General features: G+C 39.5%; 1 protein-coding gene across 5 annotated transcripts in view; it reads left to right on the top strand.

Moving 5' to 3' along the window:
* Positions 1–19,057, top strand: part of cobl (cordon-bleu WH2 repeat protein) — a 57,542-nt gene that overhangs the window by 29,156 nt on the left and 9,329 nt on the right. For 3 of the 5 annotated variants that reach the window (XM_078253430.1, XM_078253434.1, XM_078253432.1), the window contains 3 exons: positions 848–1,030; positions 13,516–14,095; positions 17,144–17,305. In XM_078253430.1, coding sequence (XP_078109556.1) covers positions 848–1,030; positions 13,516–14,095; positions 17,144–17,305 — 925 coding nt within the window. The remainder of the gene's footprint in view (positions 1–847; positions 1,031–13,515; positions 14,096–17,143; positions 17,306–19,057) is intronic. The other 2 variants (XM_078253431.1, XM_078253435.1) reach the window with 2 other exon arrangements.

Consider the following 19,057-nt stretch of genomic DNA (forward strand, 5'->3'; position numbering starts at 1 on the left):
ACCACGGGGAGATTCAGATTTTCAGGGGCACTTTGGGTTCTCTTTGATCAGATATTGAAAACTATTTTTGTGCCAATGCTTTGGTCAGAAGCAGCCACCCTTTGAAAATGCTGTTGCACTTTCAAATTGGTCAAATAATAATAACGATAATAAATGTTGCAATACTTTTTGTGACTGAAGAATAGACTATACTACCACAATTGCATGTGTAGTTGCATGTGTGCATGCTTTTTTATTTAAAAAAAAAAAATTTGAATACACTGTAAATGAGGGGAGTGGGGATATTCCTCTTAGATCAGTTTAAAAGCTCATTTAGATATAAAATAAGTCCTTATAATACCGTTTTAACCATAAAATTAACCCTTGAAATCAACACTGCCAGTGATATGAGTCCAACACTTGTGTTTGTTAATAAGCAGGATAGCTTTCTATGTAAAAGTAAAATTACATTTGGTTGAAAGTTAGGCCATGGGCCAACAAATAAGAGGTTTTCAGTCCGTATTCTTTATTTGTTTTTTTTTGTTTTTTTAATTATTATTGTGATTTATAAGACAGGACATTGACATCATAAGCTATAAGGATAATGATATTTTAACAAAGTATAATGCTTCTAATAGCCTTTGGAGAGGTAGAGATTACTAAGGGCGATCCTCCAAAATTCAATGGGTGGTGCAACTGTAACATGGTCAATTAAATGCTTGCAGTATAACTCAGTGGTCATGTGTCTGACTCACTTGAAATGTATTGCAAAGTGTCACTTAAGCTCTTATACGTTGGTTCATGTGTATGTTTATATACGTATCTGTCAGTCCTACCTCACCCTCTTTATTTTTGACATCACCCACAGGGTCTGCCCACTGCGACAGGGGTCCCCAGCATAGAAGATCGTCCCAGTACCTTGGGCCAGTCTCAGTCGGTCATGAACATACCCAGGATGTCTCCCAAGGCAGAGACCAAGAAGAGGAGGGCCCCAGCACTACCCGGGGCCCCAACACCCACCATGGGACACACTAGCTTTGAAGGCTATGAGGTGAGGGGATTAAAGAGCTGTGTTGAATTAGTCAGACTTATACACATTGATATCAAATTATGCATACTACTAACTTGTAATCTGAGCCTTTGTGGATCATTTCTGTTATTTAAATCATGACATAAAACTGGGTTCTGAATTATGACTTTTGGTTAACTGTTAAACCCAACATACGTCGAGTGTGGTAAACACACTATATCATACCTGCAGGAAAAACACAACATATCACCATCTCACACACATAGAAATACATACAAAAAATGAATTGATTGATATAATTGGGATTGTAATGATGACACAAACATTTTTATTTTATAAAAGGTCCTATTCAGTAAAATATCCAAATCCCTCCGCTCTCAGGACTGAACTGAAAGCTGCAATGTGTTTGACGCAGCCTTTACTAGGTGTGTTTTGGCCTGACATTCAGCTCCAGGTCACAGTGACCTGTATTGTCAGCATTAGAGAAACAGCTCCCTGCAGTCTCATAGTGTTAAGGCAGCATGCTGGGAAATGTTGTATAGCAACCAACATCCTTCCTCCCTCCCTCTGATAATAAGTTATGTTTATCTAGAGGAGCTAGTGTTGTTGCTGGATGTTATCGAGAGGAAATTTAGTTCTCAGGGTGGCATGGAGAATGGTGTTATCCTCTTTTGCTTAATGAACTAAACTCAACTGAGAGTGGAGGAGCGGAAAACACTTCTGAGAAATGTACAATGAGAGTAGTAAGTCAATGGAAGCGCAAACGCGAACAAGGATGATCGGATTCACAAAGTCTCTCTTTCCTAAAAGAAAATAGTAATAAGTTAAGCATTGCAAGCAACAAAGATAGACAGTAATTAAATAAGGCCATAAAAGCACACAGATCATAATTCATTTCAGTCTAAGTGTATTCCTAAAGAGGCTATCTTTGTTTGGGTAAACCTAACTAAACAGAGTTCAGCTAAACCAAAATATTCCATTATCTGCACACTGAACTTTATAATGGTAGAGTGAGTTTAACAAGTTAGTTTTGATTGTCAAATAACATTCTGAATGTATTCTTCCTTAAGGGTATTCATTTCAACGTAATTATAGATGTTCAGTGTTTGTTCTTTTCTTTTTGCAGTGCATTGTGATTTTATTAAAAAGCTCCTTATAGCTGCTGTGATTGTTTAGGGGAAACACCCCAGGTGAATAGTAAATAAAAGATTAACTAATATATATCACCATGAAAACGTCCCAAGTTGATTACTGACATTAAGACAAATATTTTTTGTATTACAAGTTTTCTGAAATTGTATGTTTAAATATGCAAATGATGCATTATCTTGTTAGAAATGCGCTAATTTGCATACATTTCCAGAACAGAAATCTGAACACTGGATAAAGCCAGGTTCAAAATGTTTGTTTCATTTTTTTGACATATTAGAGTCTAGGGTTTTTACAGAGGGAATTTTGGATAGCTCTTTTTATCACTCCATACTGTAAATCAGAATATATTGTCAACAGCCATAAAAAAATCAATTTCTTCCACGTTTATAGGTATATCATGTTACATTAATCAGGCTATGAATGATATCTGAACAGATCCCTCTGTAAAAAACCGTCAGAATATAGATAGGAATGAAACTGGAAAGTTTGGTGTATGTAAGTGCCACTGAAGTGGAGATTTCTGGCTCAGAGTCTGAGAAAAACCTATTTTAAGTCATATATATTTGTATTACAAGTTTTCTGAAATTGTAATGTTTAAATATGCAAACAAGGCATTATCTAATGCTAACTTTTGGTTAATTTAGGAGATATTTACGGGTGCAAATAGACAAAGTGGGGATGAATAAACATCTAAATGTGTATTTTGGATGTTTTTAACCCAATAGTCTGAAAGCTATGGAAGCAAAATAGCCCAAAAACTCATAATTGAAAAATGATGGTTTTGCCTGTAGTGCACTTCAAATTGTAGTTGTGCAGAGGGAGACAGTAATGTATCTGTCCACTGGTCCGATTCAGAGTTATGACAGACACCAGAGCTGAAATACAGAGACACCACTGGGGAGGGCAGCTTCACAGAACAGGAGTTGAGGAGGTCATCTGAGGACTTGATGACTGGTCTTATAATAGATTTCTCCATCTCGCTCTTATGCCTTCTCTCAACTGTTACCCTGTCTGAACACAAAGTCCCATTTTTAGGGCAAGGTATCATTCGAAAATGTTCAACACCAATACCAATACAGTGACTTTGATACCACTCCCTAAACGATACTTCTTTCGATACCAACTTAATAAAACAAAAAGAAATTACAACATTACACGTCACGGCACAAATGTTTTTATTTGTTTTTCAGCTCCTACTACGTGAGCCCCGTCTCTGTGCGTAATGTAGAGTGTTCCCTGTGTGTCTCTATGACGCGTAACGCTAAACAGCCAATCACCAGCATTATAAGATCTTGGTAGAAGCAGCATACTTATTGGGCTCACTGACGCTGATGAGATTAACTCCTTAGGTATTGAAATTGGGTATCAAATGATGAGGCATTTTTCAATACTCGATACTTTAGAGGCAATTCGGCCGGTGCCTAAAAAGTATTGAATTCTGTACCCAGCCCTAGTCCCATGTATATTCATGCACTTGGTCCACACATTGCAGGGTCACGCTGTGGTGCGGGACACCTCTCATGTGTCACCTCTCTGAGCAGAGAGATTCAAGACAGGCTGTCGATGTGTTCTGCTGCTATTATCTATAGTACAGAGTTTTCCAGACATGTGTATACGGGAATAACAGAACATTGTTTAGCATTTAAGTGGTCACCATATTGATTAATAGATGAATGAATTACTAATTGATTGTTGATGTTGTTTCATAAAGGAAGGTATACTGTATGTGATTAACTAGTGTCACCTAAGGGCACCACAGAGTTGCGAGGTGTTCAAAGATTAGCAGCATGCCTGGCCTGGGTTTGTTGTCTGAAGGTGATTAAAAAGGATTTAGTTTCATGAGAGTGAAGCAGTCATAGCAGCCAGGTCTTGTCAGGACAGTTTCTCAGGGGCATTGGCATTAAAGAGCTCTGCATGACTTGGATCCGTGGAACAGTTGTACACGTCAAATCATATCACTATCAGAATCCAAGATTTACTTTCAGATTTATATGAAAGTTGGCATTGTAGTTGCTGGAGACAGTATTAAGCTACACTCTATGTGTCTATGTGTGTGTGTCTGTGTGTGTGTGTGTGTGTGTGTGTGTGTGTGTGGAAATAGAGGAGAATTAGGCACATGATAACAGGTCATTTGAGGACAGCTCTCTATGATGGCTGCCCTCTAAAGCCGAACAAGCTTAGGTGGTCAACTAATTGTGAATTACAACTGAGTAATAGACATTGACATCATAATCTAAGCTATAAGGATGATGAGATTGTTATAACGAAGCTAAATGCTTCAAATAGACTTTGGAGAGGCAGAGATCACTAAGGGGGATCATTTAAATCATAGTAGGAACATTGTTAGATTAACATCATTGACACTATTAAACAAGCCAACGTGTCTTTATAGTCGACTGTGGAAACATTTTAGGGCAAAATGTACAACCTCGGTCTATCACAAATGATCAATTTAAGATAAGTGGATTTTTTGCTACATGTAACATTTCACTGGGGCTCTGTCCCTGTTACTCTTTGATTTTATTTATTTTATTATATTTCTAATGTTGGTGGGCTAAGATAGATTTATGTTCAGTTAGCTTTTTCCAGGTAGTTTGGATGAGCTACCTGAAACATGACTAATGTAAATTTGCATTATTATTATGGAGGTTCTTGTTTGGACTTTAACAATTATTTTATGTTGTTTCCTATTTAAGTAGGAAATAAGTTCCACATCATTTGTATTGTTATCTACTGGGCCCAGTTTTTCAAAAGTAATCCATTGGGATTTCGGATCACGGATTGTATCAAATCTTGGAAATGGGTTTTTCAAAAGCAAAAGAGGGATTCTGAACTAAGATCAGACCATGTAATCCTTACATTTGATCTGGATCAAACCTGTCCTTTGGGTTTTTCAAACCTTTGAACTTGGTTTGGGATCTATTTGATCCAAAAAAACAGGATTATCCTGATCCAATCAGAAGGCTGGATTCAGTGGTGATTTGTCAAACCAAATGAAATCAGACAGTGGTTTTTTTTAAGTGAATGATCACAAAATCAATGTTTACTGATGATATATACATTTCTTCATATTTGAAGCATTTGTGAAGCATGTCACATCTAATGAGATATGGTAAAAAACATAACAAAATAAAGAATGTAAAATGTTTCTGTTTATTACATTGTTTCTGTTTCTTAAAATTAAAACAAACAATTGCTATTTGTGGCCACCGTTATTTTGCCTACCTGTGGTTCTTTGCTAAGCCAGTAGGCTCCACTGTTCGTTCCATTTAAGGCTCTGGTAAACAGGATTTGGTAATCTTGAAATTCGGTATTTGGATCACAGTGATCCAATCCGATGTTCCTTTAAAAAACTGGCATAAAAGTAAGATGGATCAGGTGATCCTGGATAGCAAAACATGGGATTTCCAAATCTGTATCAATTTGATCCAGATTACATTTTTTGAATAACTGGGCCCTGTACATATAATAGAACTTTAAAGTAGTGTTGCTTAAAAGAGAAATACTAGTGCATTTTAAAAGTTAAAAGAGAGATGGTGTTTGTAGGAATTAAAAAAATAGAGTTCAGATAGTCAAAAGCACATTGCTTCTCAGGTAGATTGGGGAGGAGGAAATCAATACAGCATAGTGTCACGATATTTTCCGTGGCAATACTGTATCGATACACAGACGCCAAGCATCCACTAGAGCATCCAAGGCTTTTTTTTCTGGTGAGGTCAGCAGGAGAAATGTATCTTTTTAGATGAAAAAGATGTTGACAAAGATTTTCTTTGGGCACATACTTTGAAGTTAGAAAGAAAGGTAATAAACTGCAATTTATCGCAGAACGTTATCGAAATCCCAATAATATCGTATTGCGACATACGTGTCGTGATAATATCGTATCGTGGGGCCTCTGGTGATTCATACCCCTAATAACCAGAGTGAGTGTCCGTTAACAGCATTGTATGTTAGCGTTCATACGTGGTAGTTATGCAGTCTTCATAATAAACGCTAAAAAAGACACACACAACCCCCAGTGGCCAATGTTAGAAGGATTTTAATGCTGTTACATTTCGAGCCCACTGCTCTTCCTCAGAATGAAGCTTTACAGCAAAGAAAGTAGATCTTTGACCATTTTGATATCTGAGGGACTGGTTGCTATATACAGTAGTGGGAATGGAAATAGTAACACCACTAAAAAAGGATGACGCAGTATTCCAGGAAGAGTGTAAAGCCATCTTTGACTGTAGGGGAATCGGTTGTTTTCACATGCTCGTCGTAGAGTCATTTACAGTTTTTCTTCTTCTACAACTTAACAATCAACAATCTGTGTCTGTCTTTATGAGAGCAGCACTGAATTAAATAATGTTTTGGAACATTGAGTTCAGAGAAACCAACCTTGTTTTGAGTTTTCTTTTTGTCAGCAGCGATCACTTATTGTGGTTTGGAAAGGAAGCCATGTCTACATTGCCTCTTGTGATTAACAACTTCAGAGAAATTCTGAGCTTTCTGCTTCACTGCTTAGGAACAGAAGGTGCTTCTTGAGCAAGTGCATTTGTGCTCATGTGTGTTGTGTTGTCTGAAAGATAGACAGAACAACTGAAGGATGACGAGCAAAAGAGAGAAACTGAGTGACTTAGAGGGTCACGGAGAGAGACGGAGAGTCAAAGTAAGGTAGCACCAAGTCTTATAAGTGTGTGTGTATTAAGGCTGTGCAACATTAACAATGTATAAGCCATGGGATATAGTTCCAAAATGCAGTACAGCATGAAATCTGGTTGACATGCCCTCGGCATCACCCTCACCTTGCAGTCGGAGGACATGACAGGGGGAAAAGTTGAACAGGGGAAGACCAGCATGAAAGAGCAAAAGGTGAAGGAGTAATAATATCAGTGACAGTAAGCAGGCTAAGAAAAGTTTACTAATGTTCGGTAGTGGATTACCTGCAGCCCAATGTAAACTTTCAGTTTTTACTGCACATTCTCTGCTCACATATTTCATTTTAAATGAAATTTTTGAGCTATGGTCGGACTTCTTTTAAAAAATAGCCTGTTAAATGCGTGTCAGCAACCTGTCACATGGCCTTGTATGCTCTGATTAATTTGGCATGCAGTTAACAGCAGTCATAATTTTGTTTATAATAATAATAAAAACTGAACTCCTGGCTCTTTTGGAAGATGGAAATAACGAGAGTAACAGGTAAACTAGCTTTAAAAGTCAGTTTTCTGTGGCCGGGTTAGCTCAGTGGGTAGAGCAGGCGCACATATACTTGGAGGTTTATGCCTCGACGCAGACATCCAGGGTTCGAATCCGACCTGTGACAATTTCCTTCATGTCTTCTCCCTCTCTCTCTCCCCTTTCTCACCTAGCTGTCCTATCGAATAAATGCGGTAAAGCCCAAAAAAGAATTTTTAAAAGTCAGTTTTCTTTAAGTGCTGTGGATAGAGACTTTGAAGTAGTAAGACACTTTATTTATTTATGTGTTACAGTTGTACATTTAGAACAGATGAAAATGTGTGATTCATTTGTGATTAATCGCAAAGTAACTGTGGACAATCGATTGACAGCAATAATTCATTTGTAATGTTGCCAATCAAGTAAGGTCTAATACAATACAAAACCATTTCATTCATTTCATTTCATTCTACACAACAGAGTTTCTTGTGAAACCTAAAGCCAGGAAGGGGTGATACGAGCCAGAGAGGAGAGGAAAGACATTTGGAGAAAATCATAATTTTACATCACATCTGTTTGCTGAAGCCTGTGAACCCTGATGTGGTAATTAAAATGTGATAACTGTCGCTCAGTTGGAAGAACACAAATGAACCATGGTAGCATCTCTATGAGATAACATTTCTCAAGGGAAATCCAGCTGTCAGATCAGACAAAGGATTGCCCCATATCATTTGATTGCTGATCATAACTTAATTATGACCGTTTGCAGTACTGTGAGAAACTAGGGTATAGTATTTTTATGTTCGGTCTAAACTACATGTTTTTGTGTCCTGCATGGCTGTCTGAACATGTGCGTGCACATGCGTGTGCATTGTATGTATTCAGTTGTACGTGTGTGTTAAACAATATGCCAGCTGGAGCTTTCTGCACTATATTGTCCCCACGGTTTTCTGTGTTACATTAATTTGTTTTTGTCTGGGTGCATTCCTGCCTGTGTCTGTTTGGCTTCTTGATTGATCGAGCTGGCTACATTTTTCTTCCTGATGATCTGTCACTCTGTGAAAGTAGAGAGTTGGCAGCAGAGGGAGGCTTGTTTTTCAGAGCCATCCATCAGTCCCGTAATTGTCTGCAACGGTAGCTAACTTTAATCTGCTCTAATGCACAGCACTGGTTCAATCAGCCAGACAAAACACAAGTTGCTACTGGATCTGCTTTCAGTAATGAGTGTTGCTATAAGGGTTTTTCTTTCTTTGCTTTTTCTTTCCAGTTTTTTTGTTCCCCCGTGATATGAGTCTTTCTTTTGCTGCACACCCTCAGTTTAGTGTTTTTTACAACACTTGTCGACTGGTCAGGCTTCACCCAATGAATACACGCCCCTCTTAACAACTAGATAAAGAAGGTCAGCTGTTGGGTTTCATCGCTGTTAGTCCCTGTTGTATTTGTGGTTGGATAGGCTTAGCCTCGTTCAGATAAGAATCTGTGAGAGAACAAGAGAGCAAAATAAGGGAGGGTAAAAATAAGAAAAGCAGTGCAAGACAGAAAGAAGAAAGGTAACCTGGGTGTTCCTGATGTGAGAGGTCAGTAGAGAGGTTTGGAAGGATGTAGAGAAGGATGTTTACCCATCTGCCAAATGGCTCCACTGCATCTGTCCACGTATTCTGTATGAACAAAACATTTTGTTTCTGAATCAGTTGGAGCAAAGAAAAAGGAGGCTACTGCTGCCAAAGCAAACAAGCAGCCCTTCCTCCGTTCATCTCTTATCAACGTTCTTCATCCTTCCTAGAGCTGTTGTTTTTGTTAATGTGTGTCACCATCTCCCCCAGAGCAGTCGCATGGCAGTTCGTGAAATGGTAACGTTCCAATTTCGTGGTGACCACCACGAAATAAAGTAGAAAATCGTTTCCCTGTACACGAATCAATAGATCAAAATAACTTGACCATTTTACGAACTGCCGTGAGACTGGGTTGCAATGTGTGCTACAGATGAAACAGTAGATGCTCCGGCTCTAGCAAAGCAATGTACATTTTACATACTGTACGTCTTCAAAAGACCATTGATATATGTTTGAACAATAAGATGTAATATAACACATTATACTCAACATGGCTGGCCAGTTCTTGAGTTTTCTATTGACTGGTTTGAGAAGTCAAACATTATCTTAAATACCTCCAAAACAAAGGAGATGTCAATTGATTTTATAAAAGCACAGTCTCCTAACCCCACTTTTATATATGGGGATCCTTTAGAAACAGAGTCACAGAGTACAAGTACCTTGGCATGGTGCTCGACCACAAACTTAAATGGCACATATGGATTGGCAGGTTAAATACTTTGATATAATAATATAAGAATGTTCTTTCTAAGGAAATTGTTGTCTTTTAATGTCAGCAACAGTATACTCCATTTATTTATATAGGACAGCACGGAATGACATGCAGCAAAGGGCCGCAGGGCGGAGACAGAATACGACTACAATATTTTTGGATAATATTGGATTGACCATTAGCAGTGCTTTAATATTCAACAAGTGAATCAAGGCTCTTTTGCAGGTTGTTTGTTGTCTGCATGAAGTTTGAGTGTAAAGTTTAATTCTGTTATGCTTTTGACAGACAGTACAGTAGTTAATTAAACAGTACTTATAATACATATTTTCTTTTACCTCATTTGCTCTTATGCTGTTATGGAATTTGGCCTTGTCATACAGTCCGCCAACCAACAACATAAATAGGTAGGACATGTCCTTTGTACTGTGTGCTTGGTCATGTGGTTGTGATGACTGAAGTGTACTATAGATAGGCACTATAAGCTTTCTATTGTTACGCACTGAGCTTAAAGTGTGAGTTAAGGGCCTGGAATAGGGGAACATGTCACCCTGCCATGCTGCCTATGTAGGACAGGATCTGTTTGCACTAGAAGCTGACAAAACATCTTGTGTATGAAGCCAGCCAGGACAGATGGGACAAACAAACAAAGTGTGTGTGTGTGTGTGTGTGTGTGTGTGTTAGGATTCACCAAACATGTATGAATTTACAGCAAAGAGATAATCAGGTTGTATTGCAATTATTAATAGATATGTAATCAGTGATCCGTGTTGGATTATAATTAACAGTCAGTGAATACTCTTTGTTTTTTCACATGGCGTATACATGCTACCTAATTACCTTTTATGGCTTTGGGTTGATGGTTAACTAATAATTTTAGTCATTTGTCAAGGAAACATAAACATCAAACTGTGAGAACTTTCTACTGTTACTGTTCCTCTACTCTGATTTCTCTAACCCCTAACCCCAAACTCACTGTGTTTATGAATATCACTGTAAATGTAGGGAAAAGGGGAAGAAAACATTCAATTTCAGTGGGTTAGTAGGACAAAGTAGACAACAGTGGAACTGGGTCAGCAATGTGTCTCCCCTTATCCTTAGCTAGCCTCCCTTTCACACACACATTGTTAAAACATTTAACATTAAACTCTTTTCATCATATATCCCACACACACGCAAATGTTTAGTATCACACATCACACACACACACACACACACACACACACACACACACACACACACACACACACCTACACAATAACCCTAACACATGCTAACTGTCTTTCAGCCGACTGTTAGGATGTTTTTGACCTCTGTGTTGAGACAGTTTGGCTGCTATTATTATTTCTGACACACACACATGCACATGCCTACATCTGTGTACACACATGCATATATGAATGTACTCATGCATGCACAAGCACACACATATACAGTGTAAGCCCCTCTCACACACACACATACTTCATTTCACAATCCACATTAGCAAACCCTCACCAGTCAAGAGTCCTTCAAAACAACCGATGAATGGTCACGCCACCAGGTTGGAGCCTCCATGGGTGGCCCTATCTGATCAACATGCTCCAACATGAGGTCCTTCGCCTCTCAAACCATAGAGTGGAACATTTAATGGACACACAAGACTGTCCTTGCATTGCCTGCTATGTGCTTTTGTGTAAAAGCTTGTTCAGGATATGCACATTGATTGGTGTAGTGCTCTGTCCTGACTAGCTGTGATCGACGGGAGAGACTCTGGTGTCTGGTGTACAATATATATATATATACACATATACATACATACATACATACATACATACATACACACATTAAAAACAAAACTACAGCATTTTTACTGCAGAGCTCATCCCTGTTAATTATACTGTAGATCAAAGCAGTTTTTAGTCCAAGCACCATTTATGTTTATGAGACAAAAATGCTGCAGAGAACAGGAAAGCTTTGATTAGCTGTCATCCAGTTCTCTGTTTTGCTATTGTGAGTGAAATTCCTGTGGAACACACACAATCACATTGGTATGGAAACAAAGACGTCCGATAATCAGATGGTGGCCGTCTCCACATCCTTTCTTAAATTAATAAATAATGGACTTCTAGTGACTTGTTGATTGTGTTTCTTGTAGTAAGAGTGTATCAAGATAAACAGTGAGGAAGGTTTTCGCATATTCAAACCCTATATTTTTTTCTATATGATTAATTAATTTCAAAACCAGTAAACAGGAATTATAAGAAGTGTTTAGCATTTGGGTATACTCACAAATATGCATTTTATTGCTCCAGAATCTTATTATTATTGTACTGTCTTTTGCAGTATAAAGTGAAAGAACTGCTTTATAGTGAACTCGTCACTCACTTCCACAGATTTCATTTAGAAAACATAGAAAAGTATGCATGTGTGTTGAGGCCACAAGTCTCTTCCTTTTATAGCAGGGCTCGGCTGCAGTTTTATGTTTCACTCTGCAGGGAACACACATGCACGCACACACACGCGCATCCATCTTCATAAGCAAGTCAGTCATCCATTTCAGCTTCAACTTTGGCCCACATCCACTGGTATGTCTGTATTCATGTATGTATGAATGCCAGAGAGGGAGAGGAGCAGGAGACCAAGAAAGAGAAAGACAACCAGTTGGGGGTGGGGAATCATTTGGATTTCCATAGCATGCCATGCAGTGAGTTCATTGAGTTCACATGTGTGAACCAAGTGTGCCTGCAGAAAGGCAAGGTGGCCTGATCTTTCTCTTGTCCTGCTGCATGATGCAACGATACATGCAGCTCTGGGCATGTTCTCTATTTCAGAGTGAAGAAAGGTTGAACTCAGCAGAGTGATTGTGATTTCTCAGAAATACGAATACTGTTGAAACCTGCCTGTAGCACTTTTAAATTGATTCTTAGAAATCTGACTTCACACAGAGTGAGATCAACTTGCACCGGCAGGTGTGAACGGTCTCATCTCCCTATGGAATAAAACCGATAATTTCCCAACTTGCTTGTTTGTTGATGATTCATAGTTTTATCCTATCGCCCCCTTTTTTAATTACTCTCTTGCAAGCTTTTATCTTAAAGAAATCCTCCCAAATAGTTAGAATTTATTATGTTTCTTTTTCCATCAGAGTCATTCTGAAAAACAGAAAACAGTCTTAATATTATGAAACATCCACTGACAGATGTCTGTTGAACCTCTTGTTCTCACTGAGCCGAATGTCACTTAATGTTATGTCACTTATTTCCCTAACATTGACTTCTTGCCTGACTGACTCAAGGTGCCTATAATCTTGCCAATAATCGTGTTTGAACTGAATTGACAGAGAGCTGTAGAATGGGGACAACATGACAAGACAGATTTTCTGAATGTCTATGTTTTGTGTTTGCACACACACGGAAGGAATTACATAATTTTGCTAATCACTGAGTTGTCACTTCACCCCCTGAGGTGATCAGGGAGTCAGTATTACGAGTAATTCGGCAAGACCGCATTACATTTGAACAATGGTTGATGTCCCCTTGAGATATTATGAGAAACACCAGGGTAAAATACACAGACAGTATCAATATGTACAATATCACAATATCACTGCATCAAATTAACTGTGTCACTGCCAGACGTCGTATGCCTTGTTGTAGGATAATTTAAAAGGAATGTTGGCACACGATGGATTTCAATACTCAGACGCTTGCCAAAACTCCTCTTGATTTAATTACTCAGTAGTAAACTCTACTTCAGTTCTGGTAGACAGATTGATTTATGGTTAGACCATACACACACACACACACACACACACACACACACCACGCACAAGGTGCTCAGATAAATTAACTTTCTACTGTCTCTCTCCTTTTCTTTCACTTATTTTCTATTAGATGGGCCTTGGCTCAGAAAGCCAGCAAAGGAAAAGAAAGGCTCCAGCCCCTCCTCCCGCCCCAGCCTCCATCACCCCAGATCCTAACGACACTTCAACCTCTGCCGCACCCACCCCTGATAGCCACGCTACTGAAACACCTATCCCAGCCTACTGTAGCAAGGTCGCGCAGTCTAACACTGTCTCTGCTACCATTGTGGTAACACAAACAGTAAAACCAGTCCCCTTAAAAACCGCAGTGCAACCTCCACCTGTGTGCGCTGCCACCCCAACCCCCAGCTCCCCGACTCCAAGCAACAGCACCACCGACAGCCTGGCTGTCCAGGATTCCAGCTCTGAACTTAGCAACATCCTCGACGACTCAGACGCTGACCTAGACCAGGCCGTGTCCTACCGCAGCACCCTCACCAGCAGCACAGCGAGCGGGTCTGTGCGAGTCCAGCCCTCTACGAATAGCTACAGTAGCACGGCTGCCAAATTAAATCTAGAGGCGACCTCAGCCAGCAGCTCCAGGTCCGAGACTGAGTCGGCCCTAAACCTGAAACTGGATGACGTTGAGAACAACAGACACAGTGCAATGGGTAAATATCTATAAAATGGCATAACATACACTCAAAAACTAGCACCTGGCACATATTTTCGAAGCAATGAAAATGAACTCTCTCTCTCTGTATGTTAAAGAAGTGAAGTTGCCTGAAGATGTTATCTACCTAGAAAGTGAGTGAATGTCTGCCCTGGCGAAATGAGCTGTCACGACTACAACGTCTAAAACTTAAATTGTTAAGAATGACATAATCTGGTAAAAGACTGTGTGTGATCGCTGGAATACAGGAACTAGTGGAACTGGTTTTCATCATAGCCTATGAGACAATACAGTCCTTGTCTCTCACCTGCACTTATCAATCCCTCACGTTCTTCTTATCTTTCTCTCGTTTTTTCCTCTCTCTCTTCTTTCTCAATCCCCCTCTTTATTTTCCTTTCTCTCTCATATGCATGCAGCCACTCACACAAACCTTCAAAGCTGTCGGATACAAAGACAGACAGACATCCATTATACAGTAGATTTAACCAGGCTCTACTGGAACTTTAGCTGGCCTTGTATTGATCTTTATATAACCTCTTTCTCAGTAGCAAAGTGAGATTGCAGCAGAAGGCTGTCCTGTCTGACAGGGGCAGAGATGAGAGAGTCGTAGACCTCAGAAAAAGAGATGAGAAAGGTACCAGAATGAAGTTCAGCGAAAGGAGCATGGGAAGGTTTTGGCCATGGGGATGACAGCATAGCAAGTTAGAAACTTGACTAGGAGACTAGAGGGGTTTAAGGAGAGGAGAATGATGGACATGCAGATGAAAGCAAGAGAAAGGATAAAGTATGAGGAGGTTATTGCTTTAGTCAGGATAGAACAGACAGCACAAGGATCATTAATACATGTATAGACCCGGCTTGTTAGAAAGGATTCACTGAGTTCAAATGTTTATTTGTGGTAAAATAGTTTTATTTTAAAAGCCACATTCTCTCCAACAGTCCTACCCACAACCTCAACTGTTCACATGCAGAGACTATAAACTAGATGTTCTTTAGTGCAGCCCGACAACTGCTCTTTGTAATAGATAAACAGTACATTTTTGGCAGTGAATGAATAGCTAGTACACGCGTTAGGGCTAGACCACAACTACACCCTGCACATACAGTATAGGCTGGTGCCCTCATGCTTGTACTGTTTATTAGGTCTTTCATTTGAATAGGTTTGATTTAGTACTTTGTTAATGTAGGTTTCATGTAGCCTTTCATAAGAGCAGAATTGATGTGTATGTCAAACTGTAAACTGTATGTCAGCAAAGCTTTGGGAAGCTTTGTGAGGATAAGATCTCTAATTATAAATAAACAGAGGTGGAGCTTCACACCATTAAACTCAAAGTAATACTCAAATACAGAATTACTCTTCAGTATTATTTTAAATCTTGGTTTTATGTTATTGCTTCTTCTAGTGCTTGATATGAGGTAATATTTATTTACCTCAGCTCTTCAAACTCTATTGTACTGTAGAGGCTTAAAATGTCAATTAAAACATGCATCTGTAGAACGAGTAGATTTTTTTTTTTACTACAGCTTCAGCTTGAAGCAGAGAAGTCAGGGTAAAATGTAAATGTGTGGTTCCTCTTTAAATCTAGTCAACACAACCTTCACTAGTTGATATTGACAAAGTGATCTAGGACTTCCACATTAATCATACGGTTATTTAGTGGAGCACCAAAGGCATCAGTGCAGTGTATGTCTGTGTGTGTGTGTGCTCATTTCTCTCTTTATGAGAAACTATATGAAGCAGGCAACAATAATTTGGGGGTGGGAGGGAACGGAGATCAAATCATCATGAAGGATTATCATCAGGGGTGTGTGTGTGTGTGTGTGTGTGTGTGTGTGTGTTCCAGAAACTGTCAGGGTTATGATGGTGTTGTTTATCATCTCAGCCCTGCATCCCGTTTCGTTTCCTTCCTATTGTCGACAGCAGAGTAAACAGATAAAGTAGCACATCGACAGCACCTGCTGACTAAGACACAGTTTTACAGTAAATGTGCTTTGGCCCTACAACCCAATATGTTACCCAGATTGCCTTTGTCCCATTCGTCAGTCCGCACTTGTGTTAGCATCACCCGTCTCCACTGCTTTGTGTATCATAGTCTGCACATATTACACATCAGTATTCAACTTCTCTTTACTTCCTCTCTTACTGCCTCTTCTTACATTAGTAGCCACATTGTTTTTTTTGTTTTTTTTAATCAAGTCAGTTGATACCCTTTTTTGGCATGCAAAAGGGAGGAAGTGTTACAAAAGCCTTTGTATTTTGCTTTTCTGCAAACCTACTGTTGTAGGCATCCAGTTTTAAAGCAGTAAACCGGCAGTTACGTGATGAAGCTGCAGTCTTAACTGCCAGATTTTAAAATGTATAAATTCTTAATGTCATAATGACTCTGATTCCTGAAAGTGTCTAACATTTCACAAATTTAGTGACTGAATACAAGTTTGAATTTAGACAGAAATACTGAAAGCCACAGTGGCACGAGTATGCAGCTAAGTAACAACAGTTCCGCTCCTGGCACACAGTTATTGTTATACAAGTTTTTAAAAGGATTTATCTGAACTGAAAGGTAGCTACAAACACTTGTAACTTGTTCACTTGTTCTTGAAACTCAGCTGATACTTGACAGACCTGTGTTGCCATGGTTGGGCCCTCCACTACATACAGTAGTCAAGTAAATTGGGAACTTCCACAAGAGCAATGCTAAAAACGTACAAATGAATGTACTGTAAGCACAACAGTAGCTTACAACACTTTAACAGTGATAACATCCATGGCTCAGCTGACAAAGGAAGGAGTTCTGCCCACAGAAACTCAAACCTCATCACCAGAAGTTCCAGGGATAAAGAAACCAACTGTTTGAATAAAAAGCAGTCACACAGAAGCCAAGACGTTGCCAAAATAAATAAAAAAAACAAAGATCTTGATGATCACATGATGTTTTTGTGCTACTTTCAGTTTGATAAGAAGTTTGAGTGTAAGATGTTTGTGCCACATTCCCTGTTTTTATTACAAACATGACCATCCGTGCCTGCCTGCATGCTGTTTCTCCAGCAGGATCCCCTGATCGAGCAGCGCCACCCAAACCCCGTCGCTCCCCGGGCCAGGAGCCACCACAGCTTGTCATACCCCCTACCCTGTCCTTCCCTCTCATTGAGCCCACAGAAAGCAACTCCCCGCAGAGTCCCGTGGAGGCAGAGGAAGCGAATCCCCACTGTAGGTTCCTGATAGACTGGCTCTCCCTTTCCTTCACTCTTGGTCTTTCTTTTCTTTCATAGAAGCTGGTTTTCTAACTTGTATTGCATTTGACCCAATCAGAGTTTGTATTTTTTTCAACTCTCCTTTACTGCCAAACCTTTTTGTGCGAATGTGTATGTGAACACTGCACTCTGTCTCTGTCTGATATTTCTTCTGGGTTCAAAAGGTCAGGGCTGGGGTAAACACCAATCAACTGGAGTGGCTTTTTTGTTTTGCATTTCTACAGTACATGGGTAGTATATTAGATGTATAATGGAAGAAATTGTTGAGTGATGCTTAACCGTATGTAAGCCACCTTATGTTTTTGTACGTGTTCTCTGCATGACCAGACTAGATAGTCCAAATACTATTGTTCTGTTGTCCTCAATTTCTTTCTTTACTTTTAGGTTTTTCTCTGGATGCTGTTTTCTTTGCCATCCCGCTCCATCTCAAATCTCATCTGTTCTTTTCTTTACTCCCCCACCCCGCACCCTGCTTTGTAGTGTACTGCTGTGGGCCTGTGCGTCTCCGCTCCAAACACTCCTGAAGTCTCTCTCTGGCTTGACCCTCCCATCGTCCGACCCAATCCAATCTGTTCCCTTTGCTTCTTTTTTGGCCCTTCTCATTTTTCTGTTGGACCTCCCTCTGATATTCATCACCCTCCTCTCATTATTTTAAGACATGTTCTACTGTTTCTTCTGTACTCTTGTATATGTTGTCAAGGTCTTGTTGCTAGTATCATTTTAAATCGTTCTCATTTCTATTACTTGCTTTTACTTGGCGTTGCAATGTCTCACAGAAGCCACTTTGCAGTAACCTAACTGGGTCTGTCCTTGTGATGGTCTGGATTTGTGTCTGTTGAGGACACAGAATGCTGCAAGTGAAAGCAAGAAGTGCTCTCTAATTTCACTCCTAATACAGTGCTTTTTTCTTTCTTTGCTTTTTTACAAATATATGTATATACTGTTGGTGGTTTTGTATTTCAGCCTGATCCGCTGGTTGTTATTGATTATGCATGAGATCAGAGTTGAGTTAATAGTGGACACACAGAATGTGGTCGGAAGACTATACAAGGACAGATGAGCTTAACCCTGGACATATCAGTTACAGCGTGATTGATGAGTGACACGCTCAAATGAGGCTATGAGGCAAGGCCATGCGATATCTATCAGCCAATATTTTGGTGATGCGATATCTGCAGATCAATAGTTGGACAGCGTATGTTTCACTCTGTGCTTGTTGGTGTGGCTTGGTTTAGAAATCTGACACTTGAATGCATGCTGCCTTTGGCAATATTATGGAAAGGGTGATCTATCAATGACATGTTGCTTTACTCTTCCCAAGAAGAGCTTATAAAGAGAATAACACTACACACACTGATTTGTTGTAGGACTTTTGTTATTATTGTGGAAGCTTATAGTTGCATGAATGCTTCACAGTTGGTTTTTGATAGATTGGGCAAGGTTCCAAAATGACCCTACTTTCTTTCGTAACATTTGAAAAATGGGTTAATTGTTTAGGGTCCAGAGAAAACTAAGTAGATCATTTGGATCTTTGGCTGAAAAACTGCCACACTTGGCCTTAAGGGAAGACTGTATCATAAAACAACTTGTTTACAATTTTGAGCACTATACTGTTAGATGCATGCTAAAAAATGTCAAATTTTGTTGTGTGTGGTGACTATGTTAAGGGAACGGAGCCCTTGTTTTATCAAATGACTTGTTCTGTTAC

This window comes from Sander vitreus, chromosome 6 (assembly GCF_031162955.1).
Source record: "Sander vitreus isolate 19-12246 chromosome 6, sanVit1, whole genome shotgun sequence".
Classification (NCBI taxonomy): domain Eukaryota; kingdom Metazoa; phylum Chordata; class Actinopteri; order Perciformes; family Percidae; genus Sander; species Sander vitreus.